The sequence below is a fragment of the Chrysochloris asiatica genome, unplaced genomic scaffold (assembly GCF_000296735.1).
Source record: "Chrysochloris asiatica unplaced genomic scaffold, ChrAsi1.0 scaffold00071, whole genome shotgun sequence".
In the NCBI taxonomy this organism is placed as follows: domain Eukaryota; kingdom Metazoa; phylum Chordata; class Mammalia; order Afrosoricida; family Chrysochloridae; genus Chrysochloris; species Chrysochloris asiatica.
This window is the reverse complement of record NW_006408589.1, coordinates 11014589-11040965: the sequence shown is the minus strand read 5'-3', so window position 1 is coordinate 11040965 and position 26377 is coordinate 11014589. Positions and strand designations below refer to the sequence as shown.

At 41.2% G+C, this 26377-nt stretch overlaps 1 protein-coding gene across 1 annotated transcript in view; it reads right to left on the bottom strand.

The window, feature by feature from the left end:
- The window catches only part of SLIT3 (slit homolog 3 (Drosophila)), a 939392-nt gene that overhangs the window by 849532 nt on the left and 63483 nt on the right, over positions 1-26377 (bottom strand). The window contains exon 2 of the mRNA XM_006864834.1: positions 11237-11308. Within this exon, the coding sequence (XP_006864896.1) occupies positions 11237-11308 (72 nt within the window). The remainder of the gene's footprint in view (positions 1-11236; positions 11309-26377) is intronic.

Here is a 26377-nt window from a genome sequence, read left to right as displayed (position 1 = left end):
TTTTTTCTTCAGCCTCTCTTCTCTTGGAGTTCCCTCCTCCAAAGATTCAAAAATAATTCACTGAAAAGGACCTTCCTAGCTCACCCTGTTGATGGGTCACCCACTTAGTCAATAAAGTAAAGCTATTGTCAGACCTGTGGTGAAAAACAAAAAGTGGCCCCAACAGTCCCAGCATAAGGACAATGGTCACAAAAGCTAGGTCTCTGTGCCCCGAGCCATGGACTTTGCTGAACCCCGAAGTCTTCCAAGCAGGTGATTAGAAAACCTAAACACTCTACTTAAGTGAGTTTTATTCATGTACTTGGCCTAGCCTAAGAACTGAACAAGGAAACATTTGTTTCCCTAATTTAAAAAATAATAAAATAAAAAGGTAGCTTAAAATGGATTAGCTGAACGGTAGGGAAGGGAAGCAGTGAAACTGCATAGTTTCCATTTGGGGCTGATGCAGGGCTGGGGCAAGACGCTGATTCCATTTGGTGGCTGAGTGGGACTTGGCAGTGGGGGCGGGTGGGGTGCAGGTGTGAATTAAGAGTGTTTCTTTGGATGGTGGAGGCTGGGAAGGACTGTGGGGTTTTTTTGTTTTGTTTTGTTTTGTTTTTTCTGGTTCAATGGGAAGAAAAGGTTCCCTAAAGCACCTGAAATAGGAGCAGGAAAGGAAGAGTAGTCTTGGGAAGGTGGGTCTTCATTTCAAAAAGAAGCCTTCCAAGACCCTTTTACCTACTAGGCATTCAAAACTCTGCGCTTCTTAGACAGAACACTTGGGCTCTTGTGGTTCGTTTTCAAGTCTATCGCCCACTATGCCTCAGGACTATGAGGACAAGAACTTGTTTATCACCAGACTCCCAGCCCTAATCCTGTTGCCTAGCACAGCCGCCACTTAATGGATGCTTATTGGAAGAATGAAAAACTAAAGAGAACACTAGATCAAAGCACAGGAAAACGCTAGTCTAGAATCCATGAAGTGTCTCAGATTGGTCTAGCAGAGCAGGATGGGGCATTTTGTTTGGTTTTAACAATGTTTTAAATATTTTTGAATTTGCTAAAAACAAAAGCAAACAACAACAACAAAAACCAGCTGCCATCAAATTAGTTTTGACTCATGGTGACCCCCATATGTCTCAGAGTAGAACTCTGCTCTGTAGGGTTTTCAATGACAGAATTTACGGTTGTGAGATGCCTTTGGGTGGACTTGAACCATCAACCTTTCAGTTATCATCCGAGCACATTAACCTTTTATATAACCCAGGGACTCCCTGAATCCATTACCAACATTTAAAAATTAGAATATACAGACCCAAAAGAAACACAAACACACACACACCCCACAAAAGATGTTCCTTTTGAAAAAGTACCTCTCAAATTCCCAAATATCAAGAACTGACTAGAATTAAGTATTGCCACTACAGTCAGCCCAGTTTTCCAGAATCTTCATCCATTCTAATTCTTCACATATACATATTACTTCTGGTCTCTCACATATGCCTCACTTAAGAGATATAGAAACAATTGAACAGAGATGATAAGAGATTTGCCCAAGAATAAATGATGTGCATTAAATCACATGACTGGTAGGAATGGTAATGGTGTGCTTTCCAGATTTGGTTTGGAATCCCTGATTGGTTTTCTTATTTACTGGTAACATGATATTTCAGATATTTCAGCTAGCTCAACCCTACAGAGACTTAGTTTCCTCCTTTGTAAAATGAAAAATAAATAAATAAATAAATAAAACATCTTATAAATTCTGGTGAGAATAAAAAAGAAATAAAGTAACCAAATCATCTAGCTTTGGATCTGTGCTACTTAATAAATTAGAGGCTTAATAAATGTCCATCCCCTTCCTTTTCTGCTTGGCCGTATGACAAACTTACACTAGCACATCGTGCTAAACAGTGAACAGTTCAAAATTAGTGACTAGGGGTTTGTCTAGTTGGGTTTTTACTATCAATCAGTCAATCGCAGAGCATGTTTGTTGTTACTTCTCAGTTTTAACAAGGACCCATTCGAGGACAGTGTCCTATTCCCTCTGGGTTTGGAGAGGAACCCCTCTCCAACATCCTACTGTAAATCCCTTTTACTAATTGATGTATTCTCATTAGCTTCTTCCAGAAGGCAGAGTAGAAGAAATGTGAGAGGCTGGTATCTGCATTTGATATCTGCCCCTTCTCCTTCATTCTAGGATACTGACCTTTATCAAGAAGATGGAGCCCCTGGGGGACACAAGTCATTATTGCATTCTTTGCTAATCAGAGGGTTGGAGGTTTGAGTTCACACAGCATGGCCTTGGAAGAAAGGCCCCGGGATCTACTTCAGAAAAATATCTGCCATTAAAACCCTAGTCTAACACATGGGCTGCCATGGGTTGGAGTCAAGTGGACTCAAACTGATTGTTGTTGGTTATCAAGAAGCTTTGGAGTCACCAGCAAGACAACAGAGGGTGGAAGAGAATGAGGCTGGAGAATTTTTCTGTGCCTAGTCCCTGAGTTGACCTCCACTTTAACAATCTAGTTCTATCAGGTAGTCCCTACTTTTGCTGAGCCATGTAACCATTCCCACCTTCTACTCTTTCAGTCTCAGTTGGTAATAGTAGATCCCCAGTATTGCTGCTGTTAGGTTCTGTTGAGTCAGTTTCAGCTCATAGCAACTCTGTGTACAACAGAAGACAATAGTGCCTGGTCCTGTGTCATTCACACTATCTTTGCTGTGTTTGAGTCATTGTTGTAGACACTGTTTCAGTACGTCTCCTTTAGAGTCTTCCTCTTCTTCGCCTACCCTCTACTTTACCAAGAATGATGTCCTTCTTCAGGGACTGGTCTCTCCTAATAATATATCCAAAGTACATGAGACAAAGTATCAAAATCCTCTCTTCTTAGGAACATTCTGGCTGTACTTCTTCCAAGTTGATTTGTTGGTTCTTCTGGTAATCCACGGTACTTCAATATTCTTCACCAATTCCAAAATTCAAATGACTCTTTATTCATATCCCAGCTTTCACATACATGGCTTGAATCAGGTGCACCTCCAAGTGACATCTTTGCTTCTTAACATTTTTAAGAGATATTTTGCATCAGACTTTCCCAATGCAATGTTGTTCTTGTTGTTGTTAGGTACCATGGGTGCAATCCTTCCTGTTTGGGCACATCTTCCTCTTTTTCTCTGACTCTCCACCTTAACAAATATGATATCCTTTTCCAGCGACTGGTCCTTCCTGAGAATATGTCTGAAGAAGGAGAGACAAAGTCAGGCAATCCTGGTTTCTAAGTAGCATTCTGGCTGTACTTCTTCCAACACAGATTAGTTTGTTCTTTTGGCAGTCCATGGCACTTTTAATATTCTCCTCCAATACCATAATTCAAATGTAACAGTCTTCCGTATTCACTGTCCAACTGTTGCATGTGTACAAGGTTACTGCAAATACCATGGCTTGGGTCAGGTGCACATTAGTCCTCAAACTGGTATCTTTTTGCTCATGAACACTTTAAAGAGGTCTTGTGCACTAGATTTGTAGAATGCAATATGTCGTTTGACTGCTGCTTCCACGAGTATTGATGGTTGATCTGAGCAAAATGAAGTCTTTGACAACTTCAATCTTCTCTCCTTTTATATGGATATTGTTTATTGGTCCAGTAGTGAGGATTTTTGTTTTCTTTACATTAAAGTACAATACATACCAAAAGCTGTGGTCTTTGATCTTCATCAGTATTTTAAGTTCTCTGCTTTCAGAAAGCAAAGTTGTATCATCTGCATATCACAGGCTGTTAATGAGTTTGTCTCCAATCCCGATGCCACATTTTTCTTCATATAACCCAGCTTCTGGAATTACTTGCTCAGCATACAGTATTTTAATTTCTCTTCGCTTTCACCAAGCAAGGTTGTGTCATCTGCATATCACTGGTTGTTAACAAGCTTCCTTCATTATTGATGCTATAGTCTTCTCCATATAGTTCCCCTTCTCGGATTATTTGCTCAGCATAAGCATGGTGAATAAGTATGTTGAAAGGGTCCAACCCTGACACATACCTTTCCTGATTTTAAATCAGGAATGATCACCTTAATGTATTCAGATTGTTTCTTCTTGGCCTAGGTACAGGTTCTCCACAAGTAAGTGTTCTGGAATTCACATTATTCACAATGTTATCTATAATTTGTTATGATCTACATAGTCAATTGTCTTTACAGAGTCAATAAAACACAAGTGAACATCTTTCTGGTATTCTCTGCTTTCAGCCAAGATCCATCTGATATCAGTAATGACATCCCTTGTTCCATGTTCAGTTCTGAATCTGGCTTGAATTTCTGGCAAGTCCCTGTCCATGTAATGCAGCAACAGTTTTTGTTTTTAATTTTCTTCAGCAACATTTTACTGTGTGTGACGTCAATGACATTGCCTAATAATATTCACATTCTGTTGGCTCACCTTTCCTTGGAATGGAGAGAAATATGGATCATTTCCACCAGTTGGCCAGGTAGCTGTCTTCCTAATTTCTTGGCATAGATAAGCAAGTGATTCTAGCATTGCAGCCATCTGTTGAAACATCTTAAGTGAACAATACCTTGGCTTCTAGGTTTCTTTCTTTAAAATAATATTTTATTCTGTTTCACATCAAAGTTTACACAGTTAATTAGGTACCCCTTCAACAATTTTTATATAAATTTTTCCCTGCCATTGGTTATCATTTAAAAATGTATCAGTGTTCTCATTATTTTCATTTGTTTTGTTTTCTGTTTCCTTTTAACTAGTTTTCCTTCCCCTTGGGTGATATTGTTTTTAATAACACAATCCATTATTTGGCTGAAAGGTGACCTACAGAAATAGCTTCAATTAATTGCAAGTTCAAAGGGTTTCTTAGGGCAATAGTCTTAAGGGTTCCTCTAATCTCTAACTGTCCAGTAGTAACTAATCAAGGAATCTGAGTTTTGTCTACTTTTTTCTCCCATTCTATCTGAGACTTTCTAATGCATCCTTGATCAAAATGGTCAGAAGTGGTAGCCAAGTATGATATAGTTTTCTATATCTATTTCTATGGTCTCAAGATAAAAGACCACCACTCTTCTTTTGGTTTGGCATACTGTGATGGCTTGTGTGTTGCTGTGATTCTGGAAGCTATGCCACTGGTATTTTAAATACTGGCAGGGTCACCCATGGTGACTAGGTTTCAGCTGAGCTTCCAACCTAAGAAAGACTAGAGAAAAGGAAAGAGAGACTATTTCAAAGTATTTAGTCACTGAAAACCATATGAATATTGCATGATATAGAAAGCATTACCAGAAGAGTGAAAAAATACACAGACTCACTGTTCCAAAAAGAAATGTTTGATGTTCAACCATTCAAGAGGCAGCATATGATTAAGAGCCAATGATACTGAAGGAAGAAGTCCAAGGTACACTGAAGGCATTGGCAAAGAACAAGACTCCAGGCATTGATGGAATACAAATTGAAATCTTTCAACAAACTTATGCAGGACTAAAAGAACTCACCCATCTATGCCAAGAAATTTGGAATACAGCTACCTGGCCGACTGACTGGAAGAGGTCTTTATTTGTGCCCATTTCAGACAGGTGACCCAAAGGAATGAGAAAATCATCAAACAATATCATTATTATCACAAGTGAAATCATAGCAAGTAAAATTTTGCTATAGATAACTCAAAAATGGCCACAAAAGCACATTGGCAGGGTTGTCATAGGTTCAAGCCAGATTCAGATGAGGACCTAGAACGAGGGATATCATTGCATGGATCTTGACTAGAAGCAGAGAATACCAGAAAAATGTTTACCTGTGCTTTACTGAGTACATAAAGGCTTTCATTTGTGTGGATCATGACAAGCTATTGAGAACATTGCTGAGACTGAGTATTCTGGAATGCTTAATTGTGCTCATAGATGAAGAGGCAGTTGTTCAAACAGAACAAGGGAGTACTGAGTGGTTAAAAATTAGTAAGGTGTGCACCAGGGTTGTATTCTTACACCATATTTATTAAATCAGTATGTTGGGCACATAATCCAAGAAGCTGGATTATATGAAGAAAAATGTGAAGTCAGGATAGGAGGAAGAAGATTCATTAATAGCCTGCAATATCCAGATGTTACAACCGTGCATGCTGAAAGTGAAGGGGACTTAAAATACTTAGCAATCAAAGATCACAGCCTTTAGTATGGGTTCCACCTCAATGTAAAGAAAACAAAAATCCTTTACCCCTGGACCAACAAATAACATTAAGATAAATGGTGAAAAGATTGAAGTTGTCATATACTTCATTTTGCTTGCATCAACCATCAACATTCATGGAAGCAAAAAATGTACTGCAAGAAATCAAACGATGTACTGCATTCAACAAATCTGTTGCACAAGATCTCTTTAAAGTGTTCACGAGCAAAGATATCTGTTTGAGGACTAAGGTGTCTGACCCAACTCATGATATTTTCAATAGCTTCATATGTAAGTGGAAGTTGGACAATGAGTAAGGAAGTCCACAGAAGAATGGATACATTTGAGTTATAGAGTTGGAGGAGAATATTAAAAGTACCATGACCTTCCAGAAGAACAAATCAATCTAATTTGGAAGATGTCCAGAATGCTCCTTAGAAGCCAAGATGGCCAGACTTTGTCTCTCATATTTCGTATATATTATTAGGAGGGACCAGTCCCTGGAGAAGGACATCATGTTGGTAAAGTAGAGAGTCAGTGAAAAAGAGGAAGGTCCCCAACAAGATGGATTGTCACAGTGGCGGCAGTAATAGACTCATGTGTAACTACATTGGTTAGGATGGCACAAGACTTAACTGTGTTTTTTTCTGTTATACATAAGGTTGGTACATGAGTTGGTACTGACTTGATGGTACCTAACAACAAAAACAACAACATAAAAGGTTAGAAGAGGTTGCAGTTACGGTGTGCTATTAGTCCTATGTGTTGTATTGTAGGATAAGCACTCAACCACAAGGTCAGTTTGAACTGAAAGATAGGTAGTTCAAACTCAACAGCCACTCCTGGGAAACCCTATACAAAGTCACTAAGAGTTGGAACCTGCTCGATGGCACTTAACAACAGCAATAACATTAGTCCTATGGACTATCTTCTTCTTTGAATCTTTGACTTCCTTCATTCTTTCTTTTGCTCCATACAGTAGAAACTAATAGTTGCATTTAGATGGCATCTTCCATGCATTTAAGACCCCAGAAGTTACTCACCAAACTAAAATGCAGAACATTATCTTTGGAACTGTTATGCCAATTGACTAAGTTGTCCCCTGATGGTTTCTTGTTATGTTAACCCTGCCCACATCTTTGTAAATAACTCCTTTATGCAGTTCTCTCATTTGCCACATATGAGTGCCATCTTTTCCTTCTGGGACCTCAACTAATAGGGCTTCTCTAGCTCTATGTTCTAGATCTATGTGAATCTAGCCTGCACCTGGTACTTAAAGGCTCAATAAATACTCAATATTTGATGAACAAATGAATCAATGAAGGTGCTAATAATCTCCCATGCAGGCTTCTAGGTTGAGATGGAAGTTATGAGCATGCTCTAAAGTTACTGACCTCATTTTACTGACCAGATAGGAGGACACAGGACCCAGGGAGGGCTGGACACCCAGATGGGCTGCCCATGCCTTTCGTCTGTTCTGAATCAAAGTGGCGCAGTCTGAGCTCATTTTCAGCTCTTTCAGCATTATTATTTGGTTTTAGTCTCATTTAGTTAAAACACCAGATCAGAATTAGAAATTAGCCCATGTGATGACTGGGACAGAGTTTAACTCTTTTATTAACTCCTTTGGGATACAGCTGGCTAGCACATTATGGGCTTAGCAGAATTCTTGCAACAGACGACTAAGAAAAGGAATATAATATACCACCAGAAGAGACCTTTTCCTACACTCACCCTGTGGGAGGAAAAAATTATTATGAGCAATTCTTATATCTTCTCCTTGAATGCATTTCACATTTGAGGAAAATTACCCTGGGACGAAACTGAAGATCCCCAATCCATTTTATCTGCTTTTACCCATTCACCTGCACCTTATTAACAGTTCTACATGGAAATGGATGGCAAGCTCAAATTATTCAAGACAATTGAGTCTTTTCTGGCTTCACAATAAATTGTAAATAAGAAACAAATACAGGGAATGTGCCAATGTGCGATGAAAGCTTTTCAAGAAAGATAGTTGTCTAGGTTACTCAGCTAAAAAGAATAAATGGAAATACAGGTACAATGTCTGGATATTTTATTGGTATTCATTAGAAAGCATTTTAGCTATCCCACCTACCAGATTCTTTCCCAGTCACAAAGGGCCACTTGAATGGGATTTTCTTTGAGTTGATAACAAAGATAAAGAATCATAGTATATTAACAGAGTCTACAAAGTAGCTTTTTGACATTTCTTATTAAAAGAAGAAGAAGAAGAATGTACCAATTAACCAAAAAGATAAACTTCAGTTACGGGAATGTTACTGACCATCCAGAGGAAATTAATAAATCTTTTATGATTATTTTACACATTCTGTTTGCTGAGAGCAGATATGGAAATTGGAACGTTTATAAGCCTTTCTGATATAACAGTAAAAAAATCAAAGAGTTATTTTTGACTTTGTTCAAAACTGAAGCATTAGGTGAAATTTCTGACTTGTGAGAGAGGAAATCTCTTACAGATGCGGGGGGAGGGGATAGTAACGAAAAGAGAGAAGCTAATGTCTATTTTCCACGCTGGCAAGTAACCTGGCATCAGGATCGTATTGCCTATGTCTCTTCAATGAAAGCCATCCTAAAACAGAACCACAAAATTCCTTCACCAGACCCCAACCACAACTTAGACCCACATACACCCTGGTCAGGATTGCATATTGGCATAGGAATGAATGACTGCTTAGGTCACAAGACAGGCTCTGCAAAGGATGCAGTCTCCATCTGAAGATGGTGAGTTGTCCAGAAGAGAAGTAGACAGCACATCAGCGGGGAGACCATCCACTACCTGTGGGTCCAGCATTAGGATCCCAGGTCCCACACACTGGTGCTTAGAAACCTCAGGTTCATATCAGTGTTGCATGATAAAAGGCGTAGGCCATTACCCACGTGGTTTTCTAGACATACTGCAAATGAATCGAGTATGGCAAGGTTAGAAAACACACAGTCTGGGTTTTAATTCCAATGTTTTAAGTTGCCATCTATTTAGAATTGTTAACGACTTAGCTGTCTTGGTGTCCTAGTGGGAGCTGCAACAAGAATACCACAAGTGGGTGGATTTAAAGAGCAGATTTTCACAATTCTGGAGGCTAAAAGTCAAACTGGGGTCTTGGTCATGTTGATTTCTTCCTTGTTGGTAACCCTGGGCATTCCTTGGGCCCCTGAGTTTCCTTGGCTTATCAGTCCTTATATGGTATCTGTCTTCCTCCGTGTGTGTGTGTGTGTGTGTGTGCGCGCGCGCGTGTTTCTGTGCATAATCTACTCTTCTTTATAATTCAGAACTGATTAGGTTTAGGACCCATGCCCATATTGGTATGGCCTCATTAACACAAGAAAAGATAAATCTTATTCCCAAACAGGATCCCACCTACAGGTACAGAGGGTAGGAATTCAACACAGATTTTGGTGGGGCACTATTTAATCGGTAATATTAACCTATCTATGCTTTGTTTCCTCTATTATAAAAAGGTGTTAATACCAGTGCCTACCTCAGAGAGAACCCAGGGCTCTTTAGCCTAGAACTTGGTCCATGATAAGTTCCAAGCATATGTGGGTTATCATTATCATCATTGTAACTACTGCTTCTCAATCAGGAAAACAATGCTATAAAAGTAATATTTCCCAGGATATAGCGAGGATCAACAAAGACTCTTCATGAGAATATTAAGCCATAAAACACTATACAAGAGGGCTTCAAAAAGTTCATGGAAAAATTCCATCATCTTTTAATTTCATTCTTCCTCAAACATTTTAAAGTCCCCTCATATGTGTAACTATGAAAGTTATAAGAAACTTGTAACTATCCAGTGTGTATTTTACAGATGAGAAAACTGAAGTCCAAAGAGATAAAGTGATTTGCCTAAAGTCACACAGGCATTTAATATTTCCTGTCCATAGTGTGAAGTCTTGGTGTGGCGCTGTGGGTTAATGCACTAGACTGCAAGGTTGGTTTGAAGCACAAGGTCAGTGATACAAGCTCACCAGCCTCTCCTCAGAAACCCTATACAGGGTTGCTATGAGTTGGAACCAGACTGGACAGCACTTAACATAAAATTTATTCCATTCTATATATGTATATGTTGTTGTTAAGTGATGTTGAGTCAGTTACGACTCATAGCAGCCCTGTACAGGGATTCCAAGGAGTGTCTGGTGAGTTTGAACTGCCGACCTATATAACTATTAGTAAAAAGAAGGTGGTGACTTCAGGTACCAAGACTTCAGCTGCTATAGGTTTGTCAACCAAGATTCCAAAGATACAACAAAGACCAAATGCAGTTGCCAAATTGGCCAGGTTGCCTTCCAGGTCTGAAGCCAAAATTATGACTCAAAATCAACCTCTGGGTCAAGAAGAAAAAAAGGATCCATTGTTTTGTTTGTTTGTTTGTTTGTTTGTTTTTGTATCTCTGAGCATCTTAGACTTTCCAATGGGCAAGTACTTGAGCAGTTTCTTGTCACTTACAGACATAAGGATGGGTGGAAGTATTCATAAGGATGGGTGGAAGTGTTCAATACTTAGTCATAAAACCTGATACTCCTTGGCCCCCTCTTCTACCAATGCCCATCTCAAATTCTGCTACCTGTCTACACAGCTGTGGGTGTTCAGCAAGGGCTCTGACCCTGTCTGACTCTCTCTTTCTCCCTCCTTCCCCCTTTCTCTGTTAAGTAACAAGATAAATAACTTTTGTTCTGATTGCTCCTTTAATGCACAGGCTGGAGAAGACATTATAAACTCTATGGAAGGGAAGCGTGGTTACTCAACCTGACACTGCAGTCATCCTGGAAGCCAGACAAGTTGATTTATTCATTTACAGCCTTCTATCTTCCCTGTCATTGGAACTGACTTCTTCCATCAGGTCTAGCTGTCCAACCAGCAACAAAAAGACACAGAATGAGTCACCTGTGAGCACCTGTGTGCACTCATGAAGGGCCTTCTGTTGTAGAATGGTGAATCTCTGTTGCCCAGGGCTTGGGGTTGTGATATCAGGGCAGGGAAATGTTTTCACAGAGCTTATGAACCAAAAATGAAAACACACTGGAGAACCATCTGCTACTTACAAGACGCGGAGATTCTTGAGCCCAGCGAAGTCCGTCTTGGTGATCCTAGTGATATTATTTCTGTCCAGGTCACTGAAATGGAGAACAAATTAGGGTCAGATTGTTGCAGAATAGACTTATGGTCTATTCAACCCAGACTGGCTTGGGCTGGAATGATGTTGCTTGTCAGAGTTTTTACAGGTTAAACTTATGGTCTATTCAACACAGACTGGCTTAGGCTGGAGGAAAGGCAATTCCAATGATTAATGGTATCCCTCGAGCATGCCCAACTAACCTTAAGGGCACTGTATGGAATAAGCTTTTCATTCTGTATGTAGTAAGGCTCTGTTATGTTTAACTGGCTTCTGTTCCCCTTTTTCAGGTAACAAGTTTTCTTTTGCGAGCTTCCCCCGCTCACAAACTCTCAGATCAGCCACAAATAGGGTTGATCCCTCTTCCCACCTCCAGGAATGAGCACCTTATACAGATAAGAAAGCATTTTTTCATCCCTCTGATTGATCAAGAATGGATACATGACTCAAATTCCCAAGAGCTCTCTCTCTATCTGACCACCATGGGCAGAGAGCTTGCATGAGAAGACAGTCAACACGTTGGAGGCCTAGGTCAACAGATGGGAAAAAGAAAAAGAGAATGATTGCTGATGACGTTGTATGAGATCTAGACCCACCCATGCCTGGAGACAGATACCCCTAGACTTCAAGGTTACATGAGTCAATCTATTCCCTCTCCCTTTGGCTTAGCTTAAACCAGTTTGAGTTGAATTTTCTCCTCACTTGCACCAAAAGAATCTTGACTGATTTTGATACTTAGCTAAGGGCTTGTTTATTTTTTCTAGTTAGATGCCAGATACCCCAAGGTCAAAGACCAAATCACAGTAATCTCCACAGCCCAACATAGTATATACCTGGCACCTAATGCAGGTAATTTTGCTAATCTCATGCTTTAGGTAAGGGCATCTGTGCATGAGTTATTCCTGTCTGAACGTGTAGAATTAACATCCTGAAAATGGCCCCAGAGAGAATTTGTCATTGAAGAACTTAAAGACTTATGGAGGTAATGGGGGGGGGGGGGGGGGCAGGACAAGACACTGATAGTGGTGGAATGCCAGGTTCAGAGCACACTAGTATCAGAAATAAATCTGTGAGCAATTTTGTAAATATTCTATACTCATTAAGATTATCTAAAAAAAACTAGGTGGGGAATAAAAGGGGATCATGAATATATTTTACAACTCCTCTGGTAGCACAGTGGTTACAAATTGGGCTGCTAATCTCATGGTCAGCAGTTCAAAACTACCAGCTGGTCTGCAGGAGAATGATGAGGCTTTCTGCTCCCGTAAAGATTTACAGCCTCGGAAACCCTGTACACGGTTGCTATGAGTCGGAGTCGACTCCATGGCACCAAACAACAACAACACTAATGAATAAAGAAGCTCTGGTAGTGTAGTGGTTACAAGTCAGGCTGCTAACTTCAAGGTCAGTAGTTCAAAACTAGCAGCCATTCCATGGGAGAAAGATGACACTTTCTGTTCCTGTAAAGATTTGTTGTTGTTGTTTGGTGCCATCAAGTCAGTTCCGACACATAGCAACTCTGTATATGGTTTCTAATGAGCAGCTGGTGAGTTTGAACCACAGACTTTGCAGTTCAAATCGACTTTGCAGTCCAGTGCTTATCCCACAGTGGCACCTAACAACAACAATTTTTGCTAGCATTGGTGGTTCAGTGGTAAAATTTTTCCTTTCCATATGGGAGACCCAGGTTCAATTCCCAGCCAGTGCTCATTGTGCACAACCATCACGCCTCTGTCAGTGGAGGCTTGCATGTTGCTATAATGTTGAACAAGTTTCAGCAACTTCCAGACTAAGACAGACTTGGAAGAAAGGCCCGGTCATTTACTTCTGAAAATCAGCCAATGAAAACCCTATGGATCACAATGGTCCAATCACACCCAACCATGGGGATAGCATAGGACAGGGCAGGGTTGCCATCATTCAGGGACTGACTCCATGACAGCTAACAACAACAAAATAGTCATAAAGGTATTTCCTAACTAGCCTGTGAGGAAGAGAGTCAGGATTTTGAATTCTAAGATTCAACTGAGTGCTGGTAAAGGCTGAGTCAAAGTTAGGCAGATAAATGGAAGGGCACGCTCACACAAGGATTAGAGTCACCAGCACACAAACAGGAATCTGTGAGTACTCATAATTACCACCATATTCTTCTCGCCTCCCATCTGCATTGGGATGAATGTTTGGGGACCTTGACAACTGTGAATATGACAATGCAACCACCAGTTTAATTACCAGGACACAGCATGTTACCTCAGCAGTTGGTGCTAGTGGCTGTGGCACCAATATTTTCAATTAATATGTATTATGTAAAGGGGTACAGAGTGTGCTGCTGAAATGCTAAGGACTTGGAGGAGGGGGCTGGAGGGGTGACCTCAAGCCCACAGTCAATGTTTGGAAAGCTGAGTTGTCTGAGGCAAGCAGCCCTGATTGAATCACTTCCTTGTTCTCTATGAAGCATACTAACGACATTCACTTCTTCTCTGAGGCTCAGTTTCCCCTCTACAAAATGAAGGTCAAAACCCTGACCTGCAGAGCGTTCTGAAGGTTAAATGATATGGAGTCATTGTTGTTAAGTGCTGACGAGTCAGTCCCAATCCATAGCGACCCTAGATTGTTATTATTAGCTGCTCTGGAGTCAGCTCCTCAATCATGGTGGCCTCACGTGTAACAGAACAAAATGCTGCCTGGCTGTGGACCAGCCCTATGGATGGGTTGTAAGTCAGACCATTGTGACTCATACATAGGGTTTTCACTGACTGGTTTGCAAAAGTAGTTCACCAGATCTTTCTTCCTAATCCATCTTAAGTCTGGAAGCTCCACATTAACCTGTTCACTATGCTAGCAACACCAAAGCCTCTACTGGTTTTTCATGAGGGGCATGGGCCAGTAATCTAATCCAGGTCTCTTACATGGAAAGGCTAAATTCTGCCACAGATTTGCCCCCTGCCCTTAGAGATGATGCATACCCAGTGTTTACTCTGCACCTGTTAAATGCTAAAAGGCTGCTGCTATCATTATTATAATTAGTTGAACTGCACCCTTTCCTCACTTCCATTCCCCACATCTAGTGAAGCTGACCACCACACTCTCCAAACTTTGTTCCTACAGATGATCTCAGGATCTTGCAGAGGCTCCCTGTTTCTGTACTGGTAAAGAAGGGAATATTTTGTGTCTGATAAATACAGTGACAGTACCAAAAGTGACTCCCGTAGGCTGCCTCTTCCTTGAAGCATTACTGACAATGACACTGGTACCTGGTGCAGAGAGGGGAGGAAGGGGTTGCCCCTTGAGTGGAGCTCTGCTATTTGATCCCTCCTTTTCCCTCCCCACACCCTACAGGAAGAAGGCTAGGAGACCAAGCAGGAGAGTTTTGGTAATTTACTTAACTTCTCTGACCCTCCATGCTTTATGAAACCTTCCCCTATTTACAAACCATAGAATGGGCTACAAACACACTTGACTGAAAATGGGGACTAATTAAATTGGCACTTAGGAGACAATCCTTCTCCCAAGCCCCATAATCCTGCTCAGGTTCTTCAGATTCTTTAGAGAAATATCTCGACTTTCAGTTTTGGAATCTGAGAAAATCCGTACATCTCAGCCTAGCAGAAGTTCTGAACACCTGGTGGGCAATGTGATCCCATATGGAGTGATCCTATGTGGGGAAGCATTTCAACATCTTAATATGGGAATAGCATCCTGGGTAGTGCAAACAGCTTGCACTCACCTACTAACCCACCCAGTGGTGCTTCTAGGAAGATAGCCTAGAATCCTACAGAGCAGTTCTACTCTGTTACACATGGGGTGAAGATGAGTTGAAGTTGACTTGATGGCAACATGTTAATGGGTTAAATGTGGGATGGGAATGTGTGATAGATTTCAAACACATCTGTGATTTCTTTGACACCCACTATGCTTCTTTCCCTTGAACCTAGTGGATAGTTTGGATGAATAGAACGAATGCAGAAATGATGCTGGGGAACTTCTGAACTTTCTCCCGCCCAGCTGTTGCTGGGTTTGAATTGCAAACCTTGCTGTTAGCCCACTGCACTAGCAGGGCTCCACTAATCATAATACTGGTTAGCATTTACTGAGCATAGGCAGAATCCAACAAGTTGCCCTTCAAACCATTTCCCTTTGTCTTGTGTGCACAGAGAGACTACATTTCCCAGCCTCCCTTGCAGGATGGCACAGGCTCATGAATGAATTCTTACAACTTTTGTATGGGCAGAAACCTGATCCATAAAACCTCCTGCACAATCCTCCACATTTGTTCTCTTACTTCATCTTGGATTGGATTCAGTGGATGCAGTGAAGGATCCCAACGAGGGCGGTACTGCTTGATTGTAAGAACTTGAGTCCTTGAATGACTATGTAGAACTGAGATAATCCCTTCTCCAACACTCCCTAGTGACCCAGGTAAGATTCAGACATGATAAAAAAATAAACTACTTAAAATTCTAGCAGTTGGTCTACACTGACAAATGCAATGTATATAAATCATGAGATTTCTGCTCATTTTTTCCTTCTCTTTTCCATAGTTATGAAAAGTAGGTATGATTACCTTCTGTGAATAGATAAAAATACTGTATATAAGCCTAACTAAAAGCTGATATTTATTGGGCCCATACTATGTTCCTAGTACTGTTCATGGTAGCAATGCATACTCATTATCTCTAATCAAGACAGCAAGCATGTGGTTGTTGTTAGGTGCCACTGAGTCAGTACCATAGCGACCCTATGCACAAGAGAACAAAACACTGCCTGGTCTTGCGCCAACATCCCAATTGTCGCCACACTTGAGCTCATTGATGCTGCCACTTTGCCAATCCATCTCACTGGGGGTCTTCCTCGTTTTCTCTGACCCTCCACCTTACCAAACATGATATCCTTCTCCGGCAACTGGTTCCTCCTGACAATATGTACAAAGTATGAGAGACAAAGTTTAGCCATCCTGGCCTCCAAGGAGCACTTTGGCTGCACTTCTCCCAACACAGAGCTGTTGGTTCTTTTGGCAGCCCATGGCACTTTCAGTATTCTCTTCCAACACCATAACTCAAAAGCATCAATTCTTCTACAGTCTTCCTTATTCACTATCCAGCTTTCACATGCATATGAGGTTATTGAAAATACCATGGCTTGGGTCAGGTGCACCTTAGTCCTCAAGCTGACAGCTTTGTTCTTCAACACTTTAAAAAGGTCTTGAGCAGCAGATTTGCCTAATGCAATACGTCAACTGATAACTTGACTGCTGCTTCCATGAGTGTTGATAGTTGATCCAAGAAGAAAGAAGTCCTTGATAACTTCAATCTTTTCTCCATTAGTAAGAATGTTGTTTATCGGTCAAGGTTTTTCGTTTCTTTACATTGAGATACAATCCATACCAAAGGCTGTGGTTGAAATCATCTTTACTTTCAGCAAGCAAGGTTGTATCATCTGCGTATCGCAGGTTGTTAATGAGTCTTACTCCAATCCTGATGCCACATTTTTCTTCATAGAAACCAGCTTCTCAGATTATTTGTCCAGCATACAGGTTGAATAAGTATGGTGAAAGAATACAACCCTGTCGCACACCTGTCTTCATTTTAAACCATTCAGTGTTCCCATGTTCTATTTGAACAACTACCTCTTGGTCCATGTACAGATTCCTCATGAGCACAATTAAGTGCTCCAGAATACTCATATTTCTCAATGTAGTCCACAACTTGTCATAATCCACACAATTGAAAGCCTTTGCATAGTCAATAAAGCACAGGTAAACATCTTTCTGTTATTCTCTGCTTTCAGCCAAGATCCATCAGGCCTCAGTAATGATATCCCTTGTCCACGGCCTCGTCTGAGTCCGGCTTCAACCTCTGGAAGTTCTCTGTCAATATATGCTTTCAGCCATTTCTGTATTTCCTTTAGTAAAACTTTACTCACATGGGTTATCAAAGATATTGTCCGATGATTTTTGCATTCCGTTGGGTCACCTCTTTTTGGAATGGGCACAAATATAGATCTCTTCCAGTCAGTTGGCCAGATAGTTGTCTTCCAAATTTCTTGGCAGAGATGAGTGAGTGCCTCCAGTAACACCTCACTTTCTTGAAAGATTTCAATTTTTAGTCTATCAATTCCTGGTGCCTTGTTCTTTGTCAATTCCTTCAATGCACCTTGGACTTCTTCCTTCATTGTCATTGGCTCTTGATCATATGCTTGATCATATGCACATATGATATGATCAAGTATGTGGTAGGTACTTAATATCCACTTTTCAGATAAGGAAGCTGGAGCTTTGTCTCTTTCACCCATCACCAGGCTTACCAGCTAAGGTAATGTTCTCATGAAGAAACTTGCTCTGAGGTTACACAAGCAGTAAGTGTAACAAAGCTGGAATTTGAACCTGGGTTCTTGAGTGGGAGGCCATGGATTAACCATCACATCATGCTACTCATTTAGCTCTGGAATCTAAGAATGTTTATTGCATCAAGCTATCTTCGGAATGAAAATCAGGAAAACATGCAAATGAGTAAAATAACATAATAGAAGTGAACAAAATGTACTATATCTCCATGTCTTAAAGGAAACAAAAAGATACTTCTGGTGACTTTTCTGCTTCCCACTCCAGCCAAGAGGGCACATTTCCTATCCTGTCTCCCAATGGGGTCTGAGCCAGCAGGATTGCTGAGCTCCTCTGCAAACTCAAAGTGGAAGTACAACCCTGAGTCTTTTGTCCATGTCTGTTTTCCACTGTATGGTTTATTACCCGCCTTATTGTCTGCATAAACAGCCATTGCCACAGTAATCTGCTACATTCTTGTTCCTCATCCCAACCAATGAATCATAAACCAACACTGTGACTTGGATCTTTGTGGCATTTTCACATCTGTTTGACACCTTGGGTGGGGTAAAGAGGAAAGAGAATTCAGAGCAACACTGGAAAAACTGAAACAAAAATGACGTTTTCTAGGGCAGGCCACATGTCTCTATATTGGCACATGTATATCATACTCTTCTTTTTATTAATTGTGGTATTCTTGCAAAATTTTCTTCTTGCCAGAGAACATCTTGGTGTGTGTGTGTGTGTGTGTGTGTGGCAGTGGAGAGGCATAAGAAACAGCCTCCTGAGAAGCAGCATAGTGTCAAGAGAGGGTTTAAACTGTAAACCTAGACAATGTGGACTTGAGTCCCAGTTCCTCCCTTCTTAGCCATGTGACTTTGAGAAAGTCATCAAAATGGATCAAGCCCCAGTGCTCATGGTGATGGAGTGATTTTTGTAAAGTCTGACCAAAATTTCCTGTTCTACAGAGTTACCATGAAAGTCAAGTGAGAAAGTGTCTGAGACATTTACATTCTAAAGATCATTTGAAACAATTCCTTTGTCACCAATAGCCAAGAGTGGTAGAAAGAGGGAGGGTGCTATGGTACACATTAGAAAAGCTTCAAATAAATTATCTGTAATGTGTGAAGGTTACATACTTAGAGAATCTACCATGGATTCAGATCAGACTTTTGAGACCAACTACACCCACAGAAAGGGTATGTGCAGAGTGTAGGAGAGAAGAGAAGAACTCAACACAAGGTGAATTTACGATAAGTATGCAAGCAGGAATTAATAGTTTACTCATATTGGGCATGACGGCAAGGGGTCACTTGTGATGGATAGGAGGTTGGACTAGATGGCCTGTGAAAACTAGTTCCCGTTGAGTTGTTTCCAACTTCTACTGAACCTTGGTGAGTCTGAGAAGAATTGTACTCTATGGGATTTTCAATGGCTGGTTTTTCGGAAGTAGATCTCTAGGCTTTTCTTCTGAGACACCTCTATGGAGACTCAAACTAATGATACCTTTCAGTTAGGTGCTGAGCACTTTACATGGCCTATTGAGTCCTGTCAGTTTTGAAATCTAGAATTGTCATATTTGTGGGTCCCAAAAGTAAATGAGTTAAATGAAAAATAGAACTCAGGTTGGTCTTTGACCTCAAGGAGCTTGAAATGTAGTTGAGGAAATGAACTGAAGGCTCTTAAGACCCTCCGAGAACAATGTCAAAACCTACAAAATTAAATGTTAAGAGATGTGGTCTAGAATCCATGGGGAGTGGGCCTGGGGATTTGAGAGAACATGGGGAGCTAGAAGGATTAGAGAAGATCTCCTGGGGGAGGTGGACAGCAAGTCATTGTGGAGGAGCAATGGCAGAAGCAGTGACAATGGGCATCACAGAGAAATGACAGGTCGTGTCCTTGTCATGGAAGCTCATCATAATCCTCGAGAGGGTGACATACTCACTTTTAAACAGATATAGGGTATCTGGCCCAGGAAAAGGGTAAGACATGCCAGGATTAAAACAACTGAATTCCAACCTGACCCCATATACCATCAGCAAAGAGGGGGTTCCAACCAAACAAGAGCAAATGAAAGATGGAGCTTTGGCCTTAGTTTCAGATCTTTGCTTCTCATGCTGTCCATCCTGTTCTGTGTCCCCAGAGGCTGACCTGAATGGACTACATTCATAAAGTAGCTCCTGTGTCTTTTTATTTCCCTCTGAGTTTAGCAGGAGACCAAAGGAAGAGAGCAGAGTGAGAAAATAGAATTCATTTTCCTGGCTCCCTCCCTGAGATGAGCTAGTTTCTCCACTGAGGGCCACAGCTCTTGTTCTTCAGGACTCTCTTTTTCCCTTGGTTTGTGAAAGCACCTATCATCTCTTTTGGTTTAGATGTGGTAGCAGCTCCATTGCTGCTAATCCTAGGTTCTCTCAGAAAATCTGTACAAGGTTGCTATGAGTCGGAACCAACTCCACGAAACACCAGCACAACCAGAGTATCCTTGTGATTTCCCTTTACCCTACCCATACCTCTGAAATAGTCCCTTTGTAAGTCACCCCTTCTTAAAAAAATCCTAATTTGAGTTTTATATCCGTTTTGGAAGAAGTGCAGCCAGAGTGCTCCTTAGAGGCCAAGATGGCCAAATTTCCATCTCTCATATTTTGGACATATTGTCAGGAGGGACCAGTCACTAGAGAAGGATATCATGTTTGATAAGGTAGAGGGTGAGAGGAAAAGAGGAAGACCTCCAATGAGATGGATTGGCCAAGTGGCAGCATCGATGGACTCAAGCGTGGCAACAGTAGTGAGGTTGGCCCAGGATTGGGCAGTGTTTCGTTCTGCTGTGCATAAAGTCGCCATGGGTCAGTACTGACACAATGGCACCTAACAACAACAACAACATCTGCTTTATGATTCTGATGTAGATATCATTCATTCATGCATTTATTTATCCATTCACCCGAACTCCTTGGTCATAAACTTTCAAGTGTTATGATAAATGCTGGGGATAAAGTTATACACAAAATTGTCATGGCCCCTGCCTTTAAGAGACACATAGCTTAGTAGGGAAGAAAGAAATGAAATGGCAATCACCATAAAGTGTGATAAGCATTGTATATTGGTTGTTGGTGGTGGTATGTGCCATGGAATTGATTCTGACACATAGAGACCCTGTATAGGATTTCTGAAGCTGTTAATCTTTATGGGATCAGAAAGCCTCATCTTTCTCCCATGGAACCACTGGCAATTTCAAACTGCTGACTGTGAGATTAGCAGCCTTAAACACTGTATATTAGGAATTGGCAAACTTTTTTCTGTAAAGGGCTAGAGAATAAATATTTTAGGATTTGTGGGTTAGAGTGTCTCCTGTCACAATGATTCAGCAATCCTGTTTATGTATAAAAACAGTCATGAACCATATATAAATTAATGAATCTGACTGTGTTCCAATAAAACTTTATTTACTAAAACAGACTAAAGACCAGATTTGGCCCAAGGACTGCAGTGTACAGACTGTTACTCTAAACTCTGCCAGAGGTATAAATAAAAGCTTATGGGTGAGTATGGAGAAAGACTGTCAGGATGGAGGAGGACCAGGGGAGGCTTTCAAAAAGAGGTGACATTTTGTTGAGAACTCAAACATGAGTTGTCCATAGCCAGGTAAGCATGGAAATATGTGAGAGGGAGAAAAAAGATTCCAGCTAAAAGAAACCCAGAGGCACTGACTCAGGGTACCTGTAAGAAGATTTATTTAACTAGCAAAGAATGTTGTGAGAGGAAATGATTCTTTCTTCTTTGCTTCCTTTCTTCCTTTCTTTGTTTCTTTATTAAACATCTTTATTAAGCCTCTACTCTGGCCGTAGCACTATGTTTATGAATATAAAATCAAAACAAACCACATTCATTATCATCAAGTCCAGTCCATCTCAAAGTAATCCTACAGGTCAGAGAAGAACTGTCCCACTGGGATCCCAAGGCTGCGGTCTTTACCGGAGCAGAATGCCACATCTTTTTTTCTATGGGACAACTGGTGGGTTCAAACTGTTGACTTTCTGGTTTGCAGTCAAGGGCTTTAACCACTGTGCCGCCAGGGTTCTTGTGAGTATCCCCACTTCTTGGTAATAATACCTCTGTGTTGTTTCCTTTCTTAGAGCATGCACAGGATTTAGTGACTTGCATCCAAACAATACAATATGCACAGATGACTATGTTACATAAGACTGTTATGCTGCTATTAGTATAACTTAGGTTGCAAGGACCAGAATTCTACCCCAAATCTAGAGAGCTTAGAAGGGATCTTTCCACACTTGAGCTTTACGATGAGACCACAGTCGCAACCAACACCTTGATTGTAGCCTTAGGAGACCTTGAGCAGAGGACTCTGCTTACTGCGAGATGACAAATGTAGGTTATTTTAAAGTGCTACATTACTGGTAACAGTGTTATATAGCAAAAGATATTTAACAGTGGGAGACAGGTAACCTCAGGTAAATGCCAGAAGTACAGAGCACAATAAATAAATAAGTAGGACTGGGTTTCACAGTGAGGTAAACAGAATGGAGGTGAGAGGAGCAGAGCAATGAGGAGAGATCTCTTAGGGACTGATATTTGGTCTGAAATGCGAAAGGAAAGAAGGAGCCAGGTGAGAGGAAAAGCTGAAAGGAAAAGTTTCCAGGTAGAAAAACAAAAACGTAAAGACCCTGAGCAAAGAAAGCCTTTGGAGGGTACAAGCAACAGAAAGGCATTCAGGTGGCTGGAGAAGGCTTAGGGCAGGATAGAGTGGCACAGAATGCCATCAAAGAGGCAGACAGCATCAAAGTGTGCTGGTCCATGAGGTGGATCTCATGCCCTTAGGGACTGTAACCATGGAAGGGGTCAAGCAGGGAAAGAATTGATTCAACAGCCATCTTTCCCACCAACATTGGCTAACTAAATTAATGAATTAATGGGCAATTGGATTCATTTCCCCAAAATGCCCATTTCATTCTGAAGCTCAATAGTCCTATAATCCTATGAGTCGTGTCACTGTCTTCAGCCTGTCTGTCTTAATTCTTCCCTCTTTCCATTCACAGATATATACGGAGTCTTCACCCCTACCCCACTCCCATCAAGTCTAGGCACTGTGCTTGACATTCTTGACAACATTGTTGTTGTTAGCGGCTGGCCAGTCAGGCCCCGACTGATGGCAACCCCAAGGGCAACAGTACAAAATACAACTCTACAAAACACTACCCAGTCCTGTGCCATCCCTGTTGGTTGCAGATCAGACCATTGGGGTCCATAGGGTTTTCATTGGCTAAATTTTGGAAATAGATCATCAAGCATTTCTTCCTAGCTCATTTTAGCTCATCTGGAAAGCCCCACTGAAACCTGTTCAGCATCGTAGCAATACACAAGCCTCCACTGACAGATGAGTGGAGGCTGCTCACTGGGTACACTGGCTGGGAATCAAACCTAGGTTTCCTATATGGAAGGTTAGAATGATACCACAGAACCACCATTGCCCTCCTCGGACATGTATGTCTCTGCTATTTGGTGGCCTCCAAAGTCCTCGGTGGAGTAGGATCAACACTGGACTACAAACCACAAGATCGGCAGTTTAAACCCACCAGCTGTTTCTCAGAAACCCTATACAGGGTGGCTATGATTTGGAACTGACTTGATAACACTTAACGACAACAAAAACAAAGTCCTCCGTGGTCATTCTCGATCCAAATCCTCCCCCTACTTCCAGGCTCTATCCAGTTCTCCTCTTCTCCGAAACTTTCCCCAGACACTCCATCCTTTGCTGATTTCCCCGTTATCTGAACTTCTGAATTTCAAAAATCATTTAGCCTCTGCACAACTTATTTTGACCTTTCTTCACATTTCCTTCCATTTCATGTGTTGCTGTCTGTTTCCTGTGTGTTCACTTGTCTCCCAAAGGGTCATGAAGCTCAGTGGGAGCCAAGACTACAAATTCCCCACCTTCACTTCCTCCCAGGCATCTTGGATAATAAGGCCCCCTGGAGAAACTCTGGAACAAATGCTACCTTTCTTGAAAGGTGGTGTATGTTTTTTTTTACATTTTTTATCTTGCTTATCAGTATTCTCAATGTTTCCTGCAGTGAATAGGAGGCTAACTCAAAAAATGATTTGTTATTAGACTCCTGGTTTGGCACTGTAGGATCAGCAATGAACTGAGAACCACAAGGTTGGTAATTCAAACCCATCGGCTGCTCCTCGGAAATGCTATACAGGGTCACTAAGAGTCGGAACCTATGCAATGGCACTTAGCATCAACGATTACGGTTCTAGTTCACAGATACATGGATTTATTCCAAACAAAACATGTGTCTGTGATACGTGGATGGCCGCAGACAACTTCACTCAGTAATACACTTGTCTTGGTCTCCTTAGAGTGCCTGCAGAACAAAGTTCCCATCAAAAAGTGGCTTCCATGGGGATCTACTGGGTTAGTTCAATTCATGGCAGACAGAAGGTTATGGTGACTGTTTTATTGGATCCCAAAGGATGATCTTAGATATTTTTGAAGGGCATAAGATAATCACAGGGGCTTATTATGAAGGAGTTTTAAGAAAATTGAAAGCAGCATTGATGAGAAAAAGGTGACGAAAGTTGCACTGAGGAACTTTTTTCCCCATCACAACAATGCACTTGCTCATTCTTTGAGGATAGCAAGGGCTGTCTTACAAGAATTTCATTGGGAAACCTTACCTCATCCACCCTACAACCTTGATCTTGCACTTCAGACTTCTTTTTGTTCCCCAAACTCAAAGAGCATTTCAAAGGAATACTATTTGTGTCCCTCGAGGACTTTTGATGTGGTTTAAAATGAAGACCGCAAAATTCTTTGGGGAAAGGGCTAAAGAGACAGAAACATTGCCTTCAGAAGTGTGTAGACCCAGAAGGAGGCTCTGCTGAGAAATAATAGTTTCACATTTAGATATTTTTATTGATCAAAGTCTTCTATGATTTTGTAGTGATACTTTCTGACTTATTCTGATATATATTACTCACACATAACCCTCTCAAAAAAATTGAGAAACACAAATGGCCCAGTTGAAATAAAACTCTCTCCATAGCTCAAGTTACTAGGCGGAGCCATCTTCATTCTAGGCTCCAGAAATCTGGCAAAAGGAAGATGCCCCTTGAGGGTTTTGTTGTTGTTGTGAAGTGCCGTCAAGTTGATTCCGACCCATAACGACCCTATATAGGGTTTCCAAGGAGCAGCTGGTGAGCTTGAACCACCAACCTTGCAGTTCAAACGACTTTGCCGTCTGATGCATTAGCTCACAGTTCCACTCCAGTACTCTGATTTGAGGGTTCTAAGGAATGCTTTTTTGTTGTTTTCTTTTGCTTTGTTTAAAAATCATGTTATTTATTTTTTTATAAACTTCATATTTTAGAGTAATTTTTTGTTGCTGCTGTTATTAATAGTGCCATCAAGTTGGTTCCGACTCATAGAGACCCTGTATAGGGTTTTCAAGGAGCAGCTGGTGAGTTTGACCCACTGACCTTGCAAATCAAACCGACCCTGCAGTCCAGGTGTATAGGAAAATTACACAGCATGTCCAGAGCTCCCATCTACCCCTGTACAATGATTCTCCTATTTACACCCTGCATTCCTGAAGGACATGTGTTGCAGTTGATGAACTAATGATGCACTGTTATTAACTAACCCCCAGCATCTGTCAGTTTGCCTACTGGGATAGTTTGCATCTTGCTGTGATGTTGGGAGCTATGCCACTGGTATTTCAAACACCAGCCGGTCATTCATGGTCAACAGGGCTCAGTGGTCCTTCCCTGACTAAGATAGACTAGAAGAAAGACCTGGCAATTTTCTTTCAAAAATTAACCGATAAAGCCTTATGAGTCACCACAGAGCACTGTCCAACTTGTTTGCTGTGGACACTTCATCAGGAGGGATCAAATGCTAAAGGATATCTTGTTTGGTGAAGCAGAGGACCAGTGAGGGCAAGGAAGTAAGACGGTAAGACGGACTGGCACAACAGCCATACGATAACAATTGTGAGGATTACTCAGAGCCAAGCAGCATTTAATTCTGCTGTAGATAAAGTTGCCATGAGTTGAACTTGACTCAATGGTAGCTAATGACAACAATTTAAACTGAAGTCCACAGATCACATTAGGGTTCATCCTTTGGGTTGTCCAGTCCTATGGTTTCCAAGGAGAGTTTTTATGAACTGCTCAAAATTTTCTGCCCTAATGGATGCTATTCTTTCTTTTTTCCCTGTCTTAAACCAGTGTAATGCCAACCAACCAGCTCCCCTGACTGAAGAGAGAAAACAGTATGTTTTTCAAAAAATCAACACATTGATTCCAACTCACAGTTATTCTATAGGGTGTAGAGTTTCTGAGGCTATACATCTTTATGGAAACACACTGCCACATCTTTTTCCCACTGCACAATTGGTAAATTTGAATAGCGGATCTTTCAGTTCTCAGTCAAGTGCTTAGCCCCTGTGCCACCAGGGTTCCTTAACACATGCTCAAGAACCTGCAAATAACCATTCCACCAAGGGCATGGGCGGTCAGGCCTTCCCATGCAACACCCTCACAGAATTCCCATCTCATGCTTTACCTCTCCCAACTTGCACGACAGACGGCATTGTTCAATGATTTCCTGAACTTTGCACTTCACTCTCATCAGGTACATAAGCATATATAAGTTTTAAAACATAACACACATTCAGGAAAGAAAGGACTGAATTTGATTTAGAAAACTGACTTCACACCACCTCAGTT